Here is a 14,406-nt window from a genome sequence, read left to right on the forward strand (position 1 = left end):
TGATCTGTCATCACTCAAGAAAAAATCAAAGGGTGTGCACAGAAGAATTTCCTCCACGTTGCAACCTGCATACAGACGCGCCTTGAATTCTTCTGCCAAGCGATCAACTATGGCTTCAGTATGCGACCGAACCATGTGCATGAGACCACGCTCTCGTCCCCCCCGTTCTCCCGAGGTCGTCTTTTCCGATGCAGCTCCCTCCCTCCATTACACCCCCTCAACCGAAGGTCGAGTTTAGTGGCCCGAACTTGATGTTACTGTAGACAACAGTGGCATCAGCATGTTGGCTCTCAATGTCTGCCGGCACACCGCTCGTCGTCTCGCATTCTCCCCTGCCGGTACCTAGATCCGTGTCTGGATTCTTGTCTGTGGGATACGTAGAGTCGAGCCAAAGCATATTGCTGTAATGGTCATCCCACAGGCTCATGACGAGGACCATTCCGTTTGCGAGAGCCTTTGCCATGTTCGCCATACCGCCCTTGTCTTTGAACGTGTATGTATCGTGGAACACAGCTTTCTGTTCGTCGCAGAACTTTGTTGTGATGGTGTTCCCGTCTACGCCAGGAATCGTAGATGCAGGCTGCGCAATGGTCTTGCCGTTCTGGACATAGAAACGCTTGATCTCCATAGCGTCGCCGGTGCCGACAAATTGTGTGACCACGGTGAACTTCTTTGAAGTGTCTACCGTCTTGCCCTTGCCATAGAAGTCTTTGACACCCATGCGGTAGCTGTTGAAGTCGCAGCCGTCAGGGTCGCAAACCCCAGCATAACGGTCGGCCGAATAGGTACCGCCACAACCGTCGCCGTCACAACGAGACTGCTCGATTGTGGAGCACGAGTGTGGGGTGACCGCTGTGCTGACAGAGTTCGCTTCCCAGATGTCCATCTCTGCGCAGCACGAGCCATGGCCACCAACCCCTGCATTCGCATCGTTGGGGGATGGCTGCCAGCCTTCGACATTTCCCTGCAGCATTCTGAGTAGCCGAAACCCAATTCTTAGGACCGAGCGTGACTTACCTCGCCGTTGATGAACTTCAAATCCCGTGGGCACTGGGCGTCGCAATACCCTGTGCCGTATTTGGCGCCAGCCTTGTTTGTCGAAAACTTCTTCAATCCGCCGTCTGCATCCATTGAAACAAAGTACAAAGCGCCATTGAACCCGCATGGCAGGTTCGACACGTCTACATCGAACGTGAACTCTTGGTTGCCGGTAAACTTGAACATCTGTTCAAATCAGTCTAGTCACTGTTTGTAGCTACGAGAACGTTACTTACCTCATAAGTAGTATCGTCCTTCATTAGATACGTCCGAGAACCGATGTTTGTGGAGTAGGAACCCTTCGTGATGAATTTCAACTTCAGGGAGTTACTGCCGGCGGTGATGCCGTATGTGCCACTGTAGTCTGCTCCATCAATGGCACAGTTGGCCGCACATGCCTTGTTGTCTGGGCAGGCAGTCGCGTTCCACTCGTTACCTGTGTAACAGTTGTCATAGCTAGTCATGTGTTAGCAGCTGAGTCGACCCAACAGATTGTATGCCATTACCCTCCTTTGACATGAAGCCATCGCCAATTGGCGTCGATGACAATTTTACCGTTCTTGGTTGTGCAGCTACCCTTGGCGGTGCAAGACTGCCATGTCATCCCTGGATGGGTTTCAGTTTGCTGAGTACCAACAAGCTGTGCGTGAACGACGTGGTAAAACCACGCGGCGATGACGAAGTAGTGATACATGGTGAGCAGTGTGGGCTTTGAGTTCTCAGTGATATCTTGGGCAGATACTGACAAAATTTTGAATGAAGATTGGGGCAAGTGGACTGCCAGACGTCTTTTATGCCCTTTTTCGTGGAGCCATCTAATTACCCTTCGGCGTGTGTACTCTATGTTCTATCTTTCAATTGATGAGATGTCAATAAATGCTAAACCACGCTTCAACTGCTGCAATTGGACGTTCAAAGCCTCTTCCCACAAATCAGCAATGCGCGGACCGTACATGCCATGTCGGAATTCATCTCACTGGAGGCTAGAACATGTCCGCCCATGGACGCGGACAGCGTATGGAATGAATTGACTGCTTAGTGCGATGCGAACACCCGTAGGTCTACAGAGCAATCTCCACGCAATGTAGGAATTATTGGATATTGTCATCAGAGCCAGAGGGTCACTCTGACGGGCGATGTGATGTAATAACCCTCTTGTTCGGCTGTCTACCCGGCTAAGCATACCAAGCATCTTGAAGCTCACTGCCGTGAGCTGGGCGCTGGGCACTACGAACTGGGTATATCAACACTCAAGCCAACAGCAGCTCCTACACAGATGCAAGCGCATCAGCACCTCGGAACCGCTCTCGTAACACCCTGTAAAACTACGACCAGAATGCATCTTAGGTCTTCGATGGGTCATGCTGTCACTGCACAGCGGAGAGTTCAAATGCCGAAGAGGAAATGAAGGCAAGTCAAGCTGATCATCAATTATATGAAAGATAAGTACCGAAGAGGGGTATGTCGACGATGCTATTGATACCACGAGACTGGTAATGAGACATGACCAGGATTCCCCGCTTTGGCACAAAGAGGATCCTAGGCACAAGACCCGATGAGTGCGTCGAAATGCCGGCGTCTCCACATATTGAAGCGTCAGCACTGGTGACGCTACACTATTGACAGGATGGGTGAATGCTATGGCGGCCTGAGCGTACGGCAATGGTTGACCGGGCGGTCTGTTGCATCTCCGTCTTATGTCCGAGTCTGTGCGCTCCAACCTATTGCCTCATCTCCATCTGATCTCCGCCTTGTCCGACCTGTTTCGCCATTGTCAACGCGCATCGCAGTCCCTAGTTGCTATCCGTCATATGCCATGTCCGCTCCCGGCGCCGAATGGATTAGCGACAGGTCTCGCGAGGAATCCCCAGAAGGTCATGATGGCTTGTCGCAGCGACGCACAAGCAAGAAGCGCAAAGTGTTGTCGTGCTACGCTTGTCGCAACCGCAAGATGAAGTGTGATCGCGTCTTTCCAGTATGCGGCCGGTGTCGGAAGAACGACAGAGGTCACGAGTGTACCTATGACCCCCGGCTACTTCAAGAGTCCCACCGTGACAGGGGCACTGCTGCGTCTTTTGCGCTTGCAGAGCTGCCAGCCGAGAGCGAGCCCTCTTCGGACGCACCGGATGCATTACAACGGAAACTCAAAATACAAGACAGACGAATCGCCATTCTGGAACAGAAACTCATCAATCGGGATGGCGGTAGTAATCCCTCCCAATATGAGGATTTTGTGCCCCATGAACCCAAGATCACAGAGGAAATCATGTTCAGGGGAAAGGGTTTCAGGTCACAGTTCAATGGCGCAACGAGCATCATGAGCGTGATCTCCATGGTAAATTCACAGGCCTGACATCAACGTGACAGAAACTGACCACTACCAAGTATCACGAACTACAAGCTTTTACGCGAGAGGCTTTGACCGTCGATCACTCCATCATGCGTGTCAAAACCGACTTCAAAGCCTTTCGCGATCAGAAGAAGAAGTCCGCAAAGAGGCAGACCACTAGATGCTCTGTCATCGACTCTGAGATACTCGCTATCCTTCCGGAGAAAAGCATAGTTGATGTGCAGGCGGCTCTCTACTTCCAGACGTGGGAAACAAGTTATAAAATCCTGCATGGACCGTCATTCTGGGAAGATTATCGGAATTACTGGGAATCAGATCGAGACGGAAAGGGACCGGTCAGCTTCGCCGTCTTGCTCGTCTTGCTCGTCGCAGCCACGAAGTGCCTTAACCCGAAAGATGATGTGTTTATTGGCGACACGACTGCCGACCGACAAGCGGCTCATGAGCTTATTGACACATGCGACAGCTGGATCGCTGATCAGCCGCGCAAGCGGGTTACTTTAGCTTTGTTCCAGCTACAGTGCCTGTCATTACTTGCGAAGCGTGTTAATTGCGTTCGACTGAAGCAGGACTGGGTCGCATCTGGTGACTTACTTAGACTCTCCCTTGCATCTGGGCTACACCGTGATCCTTCTCTGCTCGGACATGGTAAGATGACAGCTTTCGATGAGCAAATGAGGAAGCGTCTGTGGATTACCGTCATGGAGCTGGAGCTTCAGTCGTCCGTCGAGAGTGGCATCCAGTCTTCGCTCACCGGACTGTACTGGGACTCGCCTGTCCCTGATAATCTTGGCGATGAAGCCTTTTCGCCAGATATGCAACACATGCCGGCGGTATGTAGAACGAACCTCGGAAGAAAATGTTCCCTGTGAGACTAACATCCTGCAGTCCGACGAGAACTTCACATCAGCTTCATACCTCATCGCAACTACAAAGTCACTTCCACTCCGTATTCATCTGACACAAGTATTAAACACCCCTTCCAGTGTTCTCGATTACGACGACGTGCTGCAATACGACGCACAGATCCGCTCTGCATTGGCTGCACTACCCGTTTGGAATGATGATCGCGCACTCGTACCTTCTGCACTCCTCCAGGTGCAGTTGCGACAGTATCTCTTATTGCTGCACAAGTCCTACGCCAAATTAGCCTGCACAGACAATCGCTACCTATACTCGTTCACAACTTGCGTAGATACGTGCAGCTCTCTGGTCACCACGCACGATCGCTTGCTATCAAGAGGTGTTCTAGCGCTGAACAACTTTCGCAACGACATCATCAGGGCTGGTCTGATACTTTCGCAGATTGTCTACCACAACTGCACTCTTCGAAAAGTAAAATCGTCCCTTACCCCTGCAACAGATTCTACGAATCACAGTGCAGACCATGACGCTCATTTTGCAGACCTAACTAGGCCACGGCGCTTGGCAGCCTCCAATACATGTCTAGACCTATATCTCACAACACTACCGCAGGAGTCGTTCCTTGCAAGAACACTATGTGTATCCTCGATGGACATTCTAGAGCGAACGAGACAGATTTTCGAGATCAAGGTCTTCCGGCTTGGTACAGGGTACATGGAATGCTGGCTGTAAGTCCTTGTGTCAATAATTCACAGCAAAGGTTCGCTGATTGGTTCTCGTATGCACAGCATGTCCGCTGCAGTAGGCATGCTGCCTCCTCCTCCATCGTCTGCTACCTCCATAGCCTACAGCAACAACATTAACGATGACGTACTCTCAAGATGTCACAAAACGCTCGACTGGTTTACCTCGTTGGCTTTCAGAGTACTAGCACTACAACAAGATCCCCTGAGTCGCTTGGCGTCTTCTCTTCGCAATACTATGAGTACTAGGGAAGAAATAGTTTCAACGCCAATGACAGCTGAGAGTGCGCTTACCACGTCACTAGATGGGGTTTGCGTGGAACCCAACACAAGTAATAGCACGAAGGAAGCGTATGGATCATTTGATGCACTACAGGACATGCAGTCAGATATGAGCGGCTGGTCGTTTCCTGACTTCTGGGAGTTCGACCTTGGCGGAGACTTTTGATATTCATATATGCAATGACATCAGGTAGATACCGGAGCTACGGCTACGTCTTCACAGATGTTAGCAGGTGTATACCATCAAAAACATTTCATCGCTCTATCTCCTACCACCCGATGCTATTCCGGCGCCATGACTCTTCTAAGTCTGCTTGTCTTCGATTCCACGCATACTGCCCTAGTTCTTTATTCCAAGGTTATGAGGAGTCTCTTCGCAGCTCCTCCTGTTGAGTAGTGCTTTTCGACCCGCTCTAGTATCCCATTACCATCTTCAAGAGGTATAACAAGCAGTTCCCTAAGAGGCTTACAATGCCAACTATTTAGTATTTCCTTCGTTAGAGGAAGCTTCATTGTTGCATCTCAGAGAGCTGTATTACGTTGTACTAACAATAACTAGTGCTGCGAGCTGGATAGAGCAGTACCCATAGAAAAGACACACTCTTTTTTGAGGCGCACTACATAGACCGATTTTGGAATGTACAATGATATCAAACGCCTAGACAGACTTGTGTAGGGCTATCAGAGTTTGCTTCGATATTTCCGTAGGCAGTAGTTTCGCTCTAGAGCGCATGGGACTCGGCTTTGTACGCGTCACTGTGTCCGCAATACGCAGTCCTATACCGTATCTAGTTTGACAAGTTTTCTACGATTATAGTTACTTGGCCCTTCTAGTTTCATCAAACCTCTAGGAAGGGAGTTCCGTGTCAAGACAAAGTGACATGTAACAAGCTAAGCGTTTTGCACTACATCCTAGAGAATCTTATCTAATCCTGCCACAAAGGCACAGCAATCGACTCGACACATATCATCTTAATATGCATTTCAGGTTTCTATTTCATCCAGAGCGCTCTCGTCTTGTCTAGATGTTCTCGTGTCTTTGTAATTGCGGGTATCTGTCTTGCGCCAGGCAGGTACTTGGAGGCACCCAACGACTGAGCGTGTACTTCGAGCTTCTATCCTTTCTGTTTTCTCGCGCAGGACGAAGAAAGACCCTGATCGTTCGAACAGAAGATCTTCTATTTTCACACCACTCGGTCGAGGTGTCGGCGGCCAAAGCACAACATTCGGCACATCTGAACGGTCAAACCCCTCGATTAGTATCTTGTGTGGCAGCGGCCGTGAGGCTTTATTGCTCTTCTGACTATGGCCGTATCCTCGCACAAGGTGCGGCACAAAATCATCACTTGCTAGACTTGCCTTCTTTTCCTGGCCTCGTTTTGAGATCAAGTCCTTGAATGACTTCATTTTCTCGACTGCGTCGTAGGTAATGGTATTGCAAGCTTGAACAAGAGAGCTTAGACGAGGCAATTTAATACTGTTGATGATGTGTTACTGTTTTAGAACAGTGTAATGCATAAGTGCATGCGCAACGTTACAGAACACTTGACAGACTGCTTACAATGCTAGTAGTGAAAGTGGGGTCGCGAAAACAGAAGGGGTGGGTTGAGTAAAGTGCATGAAGAGGACCAGTCCAAGTGTTGGTCTTGGGACACTGTATAGATGAAATTTATTGCCATTACTCGTAAGACATGTCCAAGACTACCGGCTCCAGATGTCCGCTTACAATGTTCACCATCACTTCAAATTACTTGTGTACGCCTGTTTCATTGTGCGCGTCCTTGAGACCCGTGCAATCGGTGCAGTTGGAGCAACTATTGCCGTCAGTCTTTCCACCTATCACATGCTTCATGCAGGGAATGCGTTGCTTACTTTGTGCAGTCGTTGCAATCTACACAGTTGTTACAGTCTTCACAGTTATCACATCCGGTACAGTTGTGGCAGCTGCTACTATCATTGCAGTCGGTGCAGTTTCGACACCCTGTGCAGTCTATATCATGGTTAGCAGATGTTTGAAGTCTGTCACATCCTCCAAAAATATCGAGTGTACGAATGCAAAAGTCGCCATTGCCTGGTTCGTGGTATCGAAGGATGAAGAAGCACTCTGTGTGCAGTCCGCAACATCGTCTGCCGGGAGCTGACCTTTGCAATCCGTGCAGTTTTGGCCTGAATGTGAGAAGGAAAAGTCAGTGTCATTACCCTCGAGATCTGATTTCAAACCTACAATCCTTGCAACCTGTACAGTTGGTATTGTTACGGTTACCATTGTTTTCGTCGCCGTGTACGCAAAACGATGATTGACCACAGCCCATGTTGAACGTACTCGGTGGGCGAGACGACAAATGCGTGTGTAGGTAGCAAGATTCCGAATGTGAATGCGGAAGCAAAGTGCACATGTATGTATTGTAAGATCAGCTTCTTGGTTTTCATGGCGGGGGCAATGAGACGGCAAGAGTATGCAGCCACGACGTCATTTCTGACGCACCTGGGAACGCGGTTATTAATCCGAGTAAGACAGGCTAGAAGTACATAATCATGCATGATGTAGACGCATGGAAGCTTGGTGGCATTCGAATTGGTTTCCGGCATCCATCCTCCAATAAGTCTTCACACTGTAGAGATAAGACTTAATATAGTACATAGCTGCTCTGGTTTTATAGAGAGTATATAAAAGAATAGTGTTTAGCTAACATTGCTACTATAACCTAGAACTTCTACAGCTACATTGAGAGTAGTGCTTACTAACCACAACGCGACTAGACTCCACCCAATTCTCTTGTCCATTCGCCACTTGCGCAAAGGCACCGCAAGGAGAAGTCCAGCTAGCGTCACGAGCAGAGTGCCTCCGGAAATGACCAAGGTGGTACTCACGGCAATATGGTAAGGTCTGAAATGAACCGACTGGTCTGGATGCTTCTCATGGCGGTGCTCGCCCTTGGTGATGATCATGTAACATCCACTAAGCCCTACGCCGAGCAGGATATTAAGCATTGGACCACCGAAGCAGGCTGAAAGTGCCATGATAGGGAACCCGAGCCGCGCAACGGTGATGTCGGCAACAAGATCACCAAGCGAATTGCCAACTGCGAAGATGGTCAAGCCGAGAATCGCGTCGGACATGTTAAGTATAACGCCCAAGGTACGCAAAACACCGACAACTTCGTTGGCAATAGTGCTGATCCATGCGATAGCAACGGCAAATCCAAGAAAGCACAGCGCGGGCCGCCAATTTGGTGCTTGATTCGAGGCAGTGGTCAAGAGGAGGAAGGCAAGAAGGCAGAGTGAGACAAGAATGCTGTAAAGCGAGTGACGAAGCAACACAACTGGGTTGTCGGGTTCGACATTTACCCAGACGACTAGTACCAAGAAAAAGGGCGCCGTAAAGATCTGGACGATCACCAGCCAGCGGTTCCATTGCGTTGGCCCGATGGATGTTGAGGTTGCCGGGAGCTGCTCGGGCGATTGCGCTACGTTGTCGGAGCTTGTAATGTACACTTGCGGTGGTTGGCTGGTGGTGGTGCTGAAGGATCCACTGTCCAGCTGTCGAGGAAGGCTCGTAGACGATTTCGAATTCGACAAGCCCGGATTGGTGGGATCGTCTCGTGGCAAGACGAGGGATACACTGGGGGTTTGCGATCTCATGCTTGCATCACCCGGTGTAGCTGCGGGTGGCATACCGAAATCCAGGGAAAGCTGGGCATGACCTCCGTCGTTCTCGTCTTTTTGCGGCTCGACCACCGGAAGCGTTATGGTAAGCAGGAATACAGGCAGACTTGCCACTAGCCCCAAAAGCTTATCGAAAACGTTCTTATCACGCCAGTTGGTCAAAGTGGGAAAGAGGGTAGCAACCAGACTATGCGGGGTCGGCAGAAGTCCCGAGGGCCACCACGTGGGAATTTTTGTTGGTTCGAGCTGCCCAAAGGAATCTCGTGGGAAGTAGGTAGATTCGAGTGACACACTTGGCGAAGGCGGACGTAGACTCTGAGGTCTGGAAGTGGATTGTGCTGACCAAGGGTAATCGGTGTAAGGTGGGAATGGTATCGGTGGGGACGTCGCATCTGGTACGGCCAGCTTCAGACTAGGCTGTTCGACGCCATGGCCGGGTTTTGATGCCGGGCTTGATCGTAGATTCGGCGATGGCAGGACTACACGAAGGGGCGCTCCATCCTCAGCACCTGGAGGCGCCAAATTGTTGGGTGAAAGCAGTCTATCTCTCGGTGCCGTAGGACTTGGGGCTCTAGAAGAGTGGGAGACTGGCGAAGATAACGAGATAGTTGGCGAGGGCGGCGCTTCCAACAATCCGTTACGCTCGCTGGGAGTGGCAGACGCGAATGTTATGTCAGGAACGCATTGTCCTTGCAGGGTGCTTGGCTGCAGTTGGACATTGTCAATGTCATTCGTGGAGACAGCTCGCGCTCGGTTGCCTAGACTCTGCTGGATCTCGAGATTCGGTCGGCTCAGGTGGGGTGAGGTGGAGTTGTTGGAGGCAGAAGAAGGCAGGTCAAATGGAGGCCGAGTCGCTGGACCTGTAGTCTGTCCGATGTAGGATTGCTGCTGGGCAGTAGTGTAGGTAGGGTCGTCGGAATACCGTCGCAGGCTGATTGGCATAGACTGGATGTTGCGCGACTTTTGCAGTGAGGAAAGTACCGCTCGGAACTCCAGAGCTCCTACTAAACTGGGTCGGATCGGGGTATGAGTGTTGCGCCGCGACACACTTGGGCGGTTGACGCGCATATTGTTGGTCAACTCGCCCATCCAGCGCTCACGTTCCTCCTCGTTGTCATCGTCATGTATAGTATTGTCGCCTCCTGCGCGTTCGAGCATGGAAAAGTCGTCAGCGGAGGCGCCGTAAGCAGGGGTCCCAGGACCAGCGCTGATTTCGTCGTCGTGGTACTCTGGAAACTCCTCCTCTTCACCACCAGGTGTTACGTAGTGGCTCCTGACAGCGGCAGCTCTCGCGCGCCGCGCTTTTCGTAGGTTGAGCCACCAGTGCCAGGCCACAACAAAGGCGACGTAGAAGATGTAAAAGGCCACCATGGTCACAGACTCCCAGAGGTGGAGTTTGCCGTCGACAATGAAGCCCATGCTGAAGGCAGCAGCCACAAGAAAGAAGCCGACGTCACGAACAAAGCTTTTGCGCGCAACCTGAAAAGGGCGGATCAGGGCCATGGAGCCCGAGACAACAGCTGTGATGAAGCAGGCAGCACCGATAAGCTCGCCGACAGCCAGACTGGCAGCGTGGGTGCGGAAGGCGGCAAAAGTGGAGAAGACATCGGGACTGCCATTGCCAAAGGCGAGCAGCGTCACGCCGGCCAAGCTCTCGCTCATGCCCAGCATGCGCGCTATGGTGTTGAGGTTGATACAGAAGAAGTCGCTTGCGGCAATGCCAATGGTGCTGAAGAGGAGGGCGAGCCAGAGCGTCATCAGGATAAAGGCGACGGGCTTCGCATGCGGGAGGCGGCAGTAGTAGAGGGTAAGGTAGGATATGACGCCAGCTTCCTCATCGGGGCAGTTTGCGCGCACAAAGTCGCATTGGTCCAGAGCGTGGTGGACGAGGCGGCACTCGGCGTCCTTGGTCGAGACGGCCTCCCTCGTGCGCAGAGCACGCCCGGCTGGGGCTTGCGACCGGGCCCATGCCAGCAGCGAGATGAGGGAGATGGCGAGTATGGTGAGGGCGAAGGGGCGCGCCGAGTAGCGTGGGCGGCGCAATCGCTGGGCGTTGGTGAGGATGGTCAGGTCGTCCATGGCCGAGGCATGTTCTTGGAGGAGTCGAGGAGAGGGCGCGGGCGGCGCGAGGGCGAGTTTTAAGCGGTGCGAGGCGTGAAGGCACAGCAGGCGGCGAGCCAGCGGAGGGCGGTGCGTGAAGCGTTTGGGGCTGGCTGGTCCGGGGAAATGCCGTCACTGCGCTAGCGTGTGGCGGTGCTGCCTGTCATGAGCGGCGGGCATCTGTGGCGCCCAAACAAACAAGAGCAACGTCGACATCGACACCAGCACCGTTGTTGTCGCAGCACCACACCCGTCGCCCGACATGGCGCGCACCACCAAGTACACCACGGCCGCCTCGCCGCAGAAGACACCTGTCAAGTAGGCCACAACGCTCCGAGCACGCGCAACCCTAGGCTAACACATTGCCCGCAGAGTGCCGCTCAACGACGACCGCCAGGAAAAGGCCGCCCGCCGCCATGCCCAGCAACAGGCCCAGCGCAACTCGATGCGCGCCTCGACTACGACTGCGACGGCGGCTGCGACTCCCGGACGCCGGCGCGTGTCGCTGGCCGCAGGCCACGACAGTCCTCGCACGCCGTCGCAAGATCAGGACGACATGCCCGACATCACCGGGACCGCTGTCACCCCGGGGACCCGCGTCATGCCGCTGCTGGCCAACTTTGAGGAATGGATGAAGATGGCGACGGACAATGTAGGCATACATGGCTGCCAGTCGTCGCTGCTCCAAGCTAACGCCACGCTCAGAAAATCAACGCAAACAACTCATGGAACTTCGCCCTCATCGACTACTTCCACGAAATGTCCCTGCTCAAAGAGGGCGATGGCGTCAACTTCCAGAAGGCGAGCTGCACACTAGACGGCTGCGTCAAGATCTACACCAGCAGAGTCGACAGCGTTGCGACCGACACGGGCAAGCTGCTCAGCGGACTCGCCGAGAATGCGGGCAAGAAGCGGAGAGGACACGGCGACGATGCTGACGGGAGCGATGAGGACGACGGCGACGGCGAGGATGCTGAAGCCGGAGAGGATGGCCAGAAGAAGCGCAAGAAGAGGGCTGCTCGGTCTGCCGAAGCCACGCTCGCGTCATCCTTTGCCCAACTACAGAACAAGAAGATGGAGCTCGAGTTCTCGGTTGATCCACTCTTCAAGAAAGCGTCGGCGGACTTCGACGAGGGCGGGGCCAAAGGACTCCTTCTTAACCACCTCGCTATAGACGGGAGGGGCAGGATTGTCTTCGACAGTAGCGACGACGCCAACGATGCGGCCACCGAAGACGTACATGCTACTCGCGCTCCCGAAGACGCACTCGCAACTCATGACCATCAGCTCGCTCCTGACGCCATCGATGTTGACATATCCGGCCTGACTGCCAAGTACTTCCAGGATCTTTCCCAGCTCGACCGGCAAGACGTGTGTCCCTCGATGAAGACGTTCGATCTCGGCGATGTGAATGGCTCTATGGACCTTCCCTTCCTCAAGGCTGCTGACAACTCCTCCGGTGAAGACGAAGCCAAGGGCGGAGAGGACAACGCGGGCAACCAATCAGGTCTTTTTCTCGGCGATGATAACCCTATGGAATTTGATGACGATCATGATCTGAATATGGGCGGGTTTGATCTGCCTCCAGAGACCGGCTTTGGCGAAGGCGGGGAGGTCTGGGCTCGTGAGGCTATTCAATATCCACAAGCTCGCGTTCACACCATGGACCTGAATGGCGACGAGAATACAGACAGTGCCGACGCTCAGTATGGCGTGTCCATGATGCACGGTCGCGACCAGGAACAAGAGAATATCCTTAGCTATTTTGACCAAGTTCTCAAGAAGAGCTGGGCAGGGCCTGAGCATTGGCGCATCTCACGAGTCAAGCATTCCGCAAAGACAGCACCGGCGACGAAACGGAAGGAAAGGGAGCCATTCGAGATCGACTTCACAGCTCCAATGTCGCAGACACTAGCAGATGTGCTCTACACGCCTGCGACATCCAACTCAACGATATCTCTACCCAAAGCACAATGGAAGTCCAGGTCGCGCAACCTTCTCCCAGACGACAAGCATTTCAACTCCAAACAGCTGCTGCGTCTTTTCCTTAAACCCAAGGCGCGCATGGGCTCGCGCAAGGGAGGACGCCGTGTACATGCACTTCCTGGAGATTCAGCACGCGTGGACGAAGCATACTGGGCTCATCAGGGTCAAGAAGGCGACGGCGATGATGCACAGGGTAACTACGATGCCGACTTCTTCCAGGATGATGGTCTCCAGATGCCTAGTGGCCCTCTCGACGATGACGACGTGTTTGCAGATGCTCGCGACCACTTTTCGCCGCCGCCTGACGCACCTGAAGCTACACTACCACTCGACGGCATGCAACCGGGTTCGCAGACCGACGCATTCGGTGCACAGCTAGTGACGCAAAGCCGGCGATTTCGGCCTGAATACGTCCAGTACGCAAGGGTCGCGAAGAAGGTGGATGTGAAAAGATTAAAGGACGAACTCTGGAGGGGTATCGGGTTCGATGGCGTAAGTTTTTATCTAGCCCTCTTCATCTGACCCGCAAGCTCACAAGCATCAGATTTCCGCGCCTCCTCAGCCCAATGTCGCCGACGATCCAGCAAACAAAGCCGTGGATGGTTCGTTGACCTTTACCGACGTTGTCAACAGCTTACAGGCCGTCTACCCAAAACAAACCATGGCCGACATCTCTACAAGCTACTGCTTTATTTGTTTGCTGCATCTGGCCAACGAACAAGGCTTGGTCATTGAAAATCAGGAAACCTTCGAAAATTTGACGATACGGAAAGACTTCACGGCAGAATTGGACGTTGGGGCAACATGAGAACTCTTCAACTGGCTTGCAACAGATAGAACAACACTTCAAAGACTTACCGAACTTATCCCACCACAAATCCTTCCTATCACTACCGACGCAACTTACTTTCTCCTGCTAGAGACCCGACGTTACGCCCTAGTAGTGGCTTTCTTAGGCTTCTCTGCGGGTTCTTTAGCGGCCTTGCTCCGAAGTGACACCCGACGTTCCGTCACAGCTTTAGCGTTCTTCTTGGGCTTCTGCGCGGGTGCCTCATTGGCCTTTTTCTTGGACGTGTTTTTGGGTTGTCGATAGCATCGCGCCGTGGCCTTCGGTCCCCGCTTCAACTCAGCCTCAATCTTCTCCAAGTCCTCCCCCATAAGCTTATACTTGCCATCTAGAATTTGCAAACGTGTCGAGCAAGTGTCCGGACAAGTATTGTGGCCGAGGCAAAAATACGTAAAGCCATTGGAGTCTCCTAAACGTTGCTGGTATCCCAAACGTGTAGTCCCGACCAAGGTGCAATGGGAGCGAGAACGTGCGCTTTGGTTTGTATAGATCCATTTCTCATATTCTCATCACCTTCCATCGCGACAGCC

At 52.7% G+C, this 14,406-nt stretch overlaps 5 protein-coding genes across 5 annotated transcripts; 2 read left to right on the forward strand and 3 right to left on the reverse strand.

The window, feature by feature from the left end:
- Nucleotides 1-64: 64 nt before the first annotated feature.
- Nucleotides 65-1,642, reverse strand: BKA58DRAFT_342922 (exoglucanase; the record flags this gene model as incomplete). Its single annotated transcript, XM_046168375.1, has 4 exons — nucleotides 65-964; nucleotides 1,018-1,224; nucleotides 1,275-1,494; nucleotides 1,545-1,642. The coding sequence occupies 4 exons, from the start codon at nucleotides 1,640-1,642 to the stop codon at nucleotides 218-220; spliced, it is 1,272 nt and encodes a 423-aa protein (XP_046023786.1). The 3' UTR covers nucleotides 65-217.
- Nucleotides 1,643-2,806: 1,164 nt separating this feature from the next.
- Nucleotides 2,807-5,608, forward strand: BKA58DRAFT_365022 (C6 zinc finger domain-containing protein). The gene is made up of 4 exons (XM_046168865.1): nucleotides 2,807-3,373; nucleotides 3,424-4,221; nucleotides 4,277-4,980; nucleotides 5,041-5,608. The coding sequence occupies exons 1-4, from the start codon at nucleotides 2,855-2,857 to the stop codon at nucleotides 5,441-5,443; spliced, it is 2,424 nt and encodes an 807-aa protein (XP_046023787.1). The 5' UTR covers nucleotides 2,807-2,854; the 3' UTR covers nucleotides 5,444-5,608.
- Nucleotides 5,609-6,921: 1,313 nt separating this feature from the next.
- Nucleotides 6,922-7,702, reverse strand: BKA58DRAFT_389309 (uncharacterized protein). Its single transcript, XM_046170728.1, has 4 exons — nucleotides 7,502-7,702; nucleotides 7,420-7,443; nucleotides 7,150-7,267; nucleotides 6,922-7,091 (listed from the first exon to the last, which is right to left on the reverse strand). Exons 1-4 carry the CDS (start codon nucleotides 7,671-7,673, stop codon nucleotides 7,025-7,027), a joined length of 381 nt encoding a protein of 126 aa, XP_046023788.1. The 5' UTR covers nucleotides 7,674-7,702; the 3' UTR covers nucleotides 6,922-7,024.
- Nucleotides 7,703-7,710: 8 nt separating this feature from the next.
- Nucleotides 7,711-11,127, reverse strand: BKA58DRAFT_342929 (Sodium/calcium exchanger protein-domain-containing protein). The gene has a single exon (XM_046168376.1). It carries the CDS (start codon nucleotides 11,020-11,022, stop codon nucleotides 7,960-7,962), a length of 3,063 nt encoding a protein of 1,020 aa, XP_046023789.1. The 5' UTR covers nucleotides 11,023-11,127; the 3' UTR covers nucleotides 7,711-7,959.
- Nucleotides 11,128-11,252: 125 nt separating this feature from the next.
- On the forward strand, nucleotides 11,253-13,898 carry BKA58DRAFT_219188 (condensin complex subunit 2/barren). The gene is made up of 4 exons (XM_046166208.1): nucleotides 11,253-11,361; nucleotides 11,416-11,695; nucleotides 11,749-13,521; nucleotides 13,574-13,898. Exons 1-4 carry the CDS (start codon nucleotides 11,306-11,308, stop codon nucleotides 13,835-13,837), a joined length of 2,373 nt encoding a protein of 790 aa, XP_046023790.1. The 5' UTR covers nucleotides 11,253-11,305; the 3' UTR covers nucleotides 13,838-13,898.
- Nucleotides 13,899-14,406: the final 508 nt, after the last annotated feature.

The sequence above is a fragment of the Alternaria rosae genome (genome assembly GCF_020736505.1).
Source record: "Alternaria rosae strain MPI-PUGE-AT-0040 chromosome Unknown BKA58scaffold_7, whole genome shotgun sequence".
NCBI lineage: Eukaryota > Fungi > Ascomycota > Dothideomycetes > Pleosporales > Pleosporaceae > Alternaria > Alternaria rosae.

What these genes read in the sequence shown, in the direction of transcription:
- BKA58DRAFT_342929 (XM_046168376.1), bottom strand. Translation starts at nt 11,022, where the DNA reads ATGGACGACCTGACCATCCTCACCAACGCCCAGCGATTGCGCCGCCCA.
- BKA58DRAFT_365022 (XM_046168865.1), top strand. Translation starts at nt 2,855, where the DNA reads ATGTCCGCTCCCGGCGCCGAATGGATTAGCGACAGGTCTCGCGAGGAA. An exon ending in TCATGAGCGTGATCTCCATG is followed by an intron (nt 3,374 to 3,423) that starts GTAAATTCACAG and finishes ACCACTACCAAG; the next exon opens with TATCACGAACTACAAGCTTT. An exon ending in GGGTACATGGAATGCTGGCT is followed by an intron (nt 4,981 to 5,040) that starts GTAAGTCCTTGT and finishes TCGTATGCACAG; the next exon opens with CATGTCCGCTGCAGTAGGCA.
- BKA58DRAFT_219188 (XM_046166208.1), top strand. Translation starts at nt 11,306, where the DNA reads ATGGCGCGCACCACCAAGTACACCACGGCCGCCTCGCCGCAGAAGACA. An exon ending in TGAAGATGGCGACGGACAAT is followed by an intron (nt 11,696 to 11,748) that starts GTAGGCATACAT and finishes CGCCACGCTCAG; the next exon opens with AAAATCAACGCAAACAACTC. An exon ending in GGGGTATCGGGTTCGATGGC is followed by an intron (nt 13,522 to 13,573) that starts GTAAGTTTTTAT and finishes CACAAGCATCAG; the next exon opens with ATTTCCGCGCCTCCTCAGCC.
- BKA58DRAFT_389309 (XM_046170728.1), bottom strand. Translation starts at nt 7,673, where the DNA reads ATGTGCACTTTGCTTCCGCATTCACATTCGGAATCTTGCTACCTACAC. An exon ending in AAACTGCACGGATTGCAAAG is followed by an intron (nt 7,268 to 7,419) that starts GTCAGCTCCCGG and finishes ACCATGATATAG; the next exon opens with ACTGCACAGGGTGTCGAAAC. An exon ending in GATTGCAACGACTGCACAAA is followed by an intron (nt 7,092 to 7,149) that starts GTAAGCAACGCA and finishes TGACGGCAATAG; the next exon opens with TTGCTCCAACTGCACCGATT.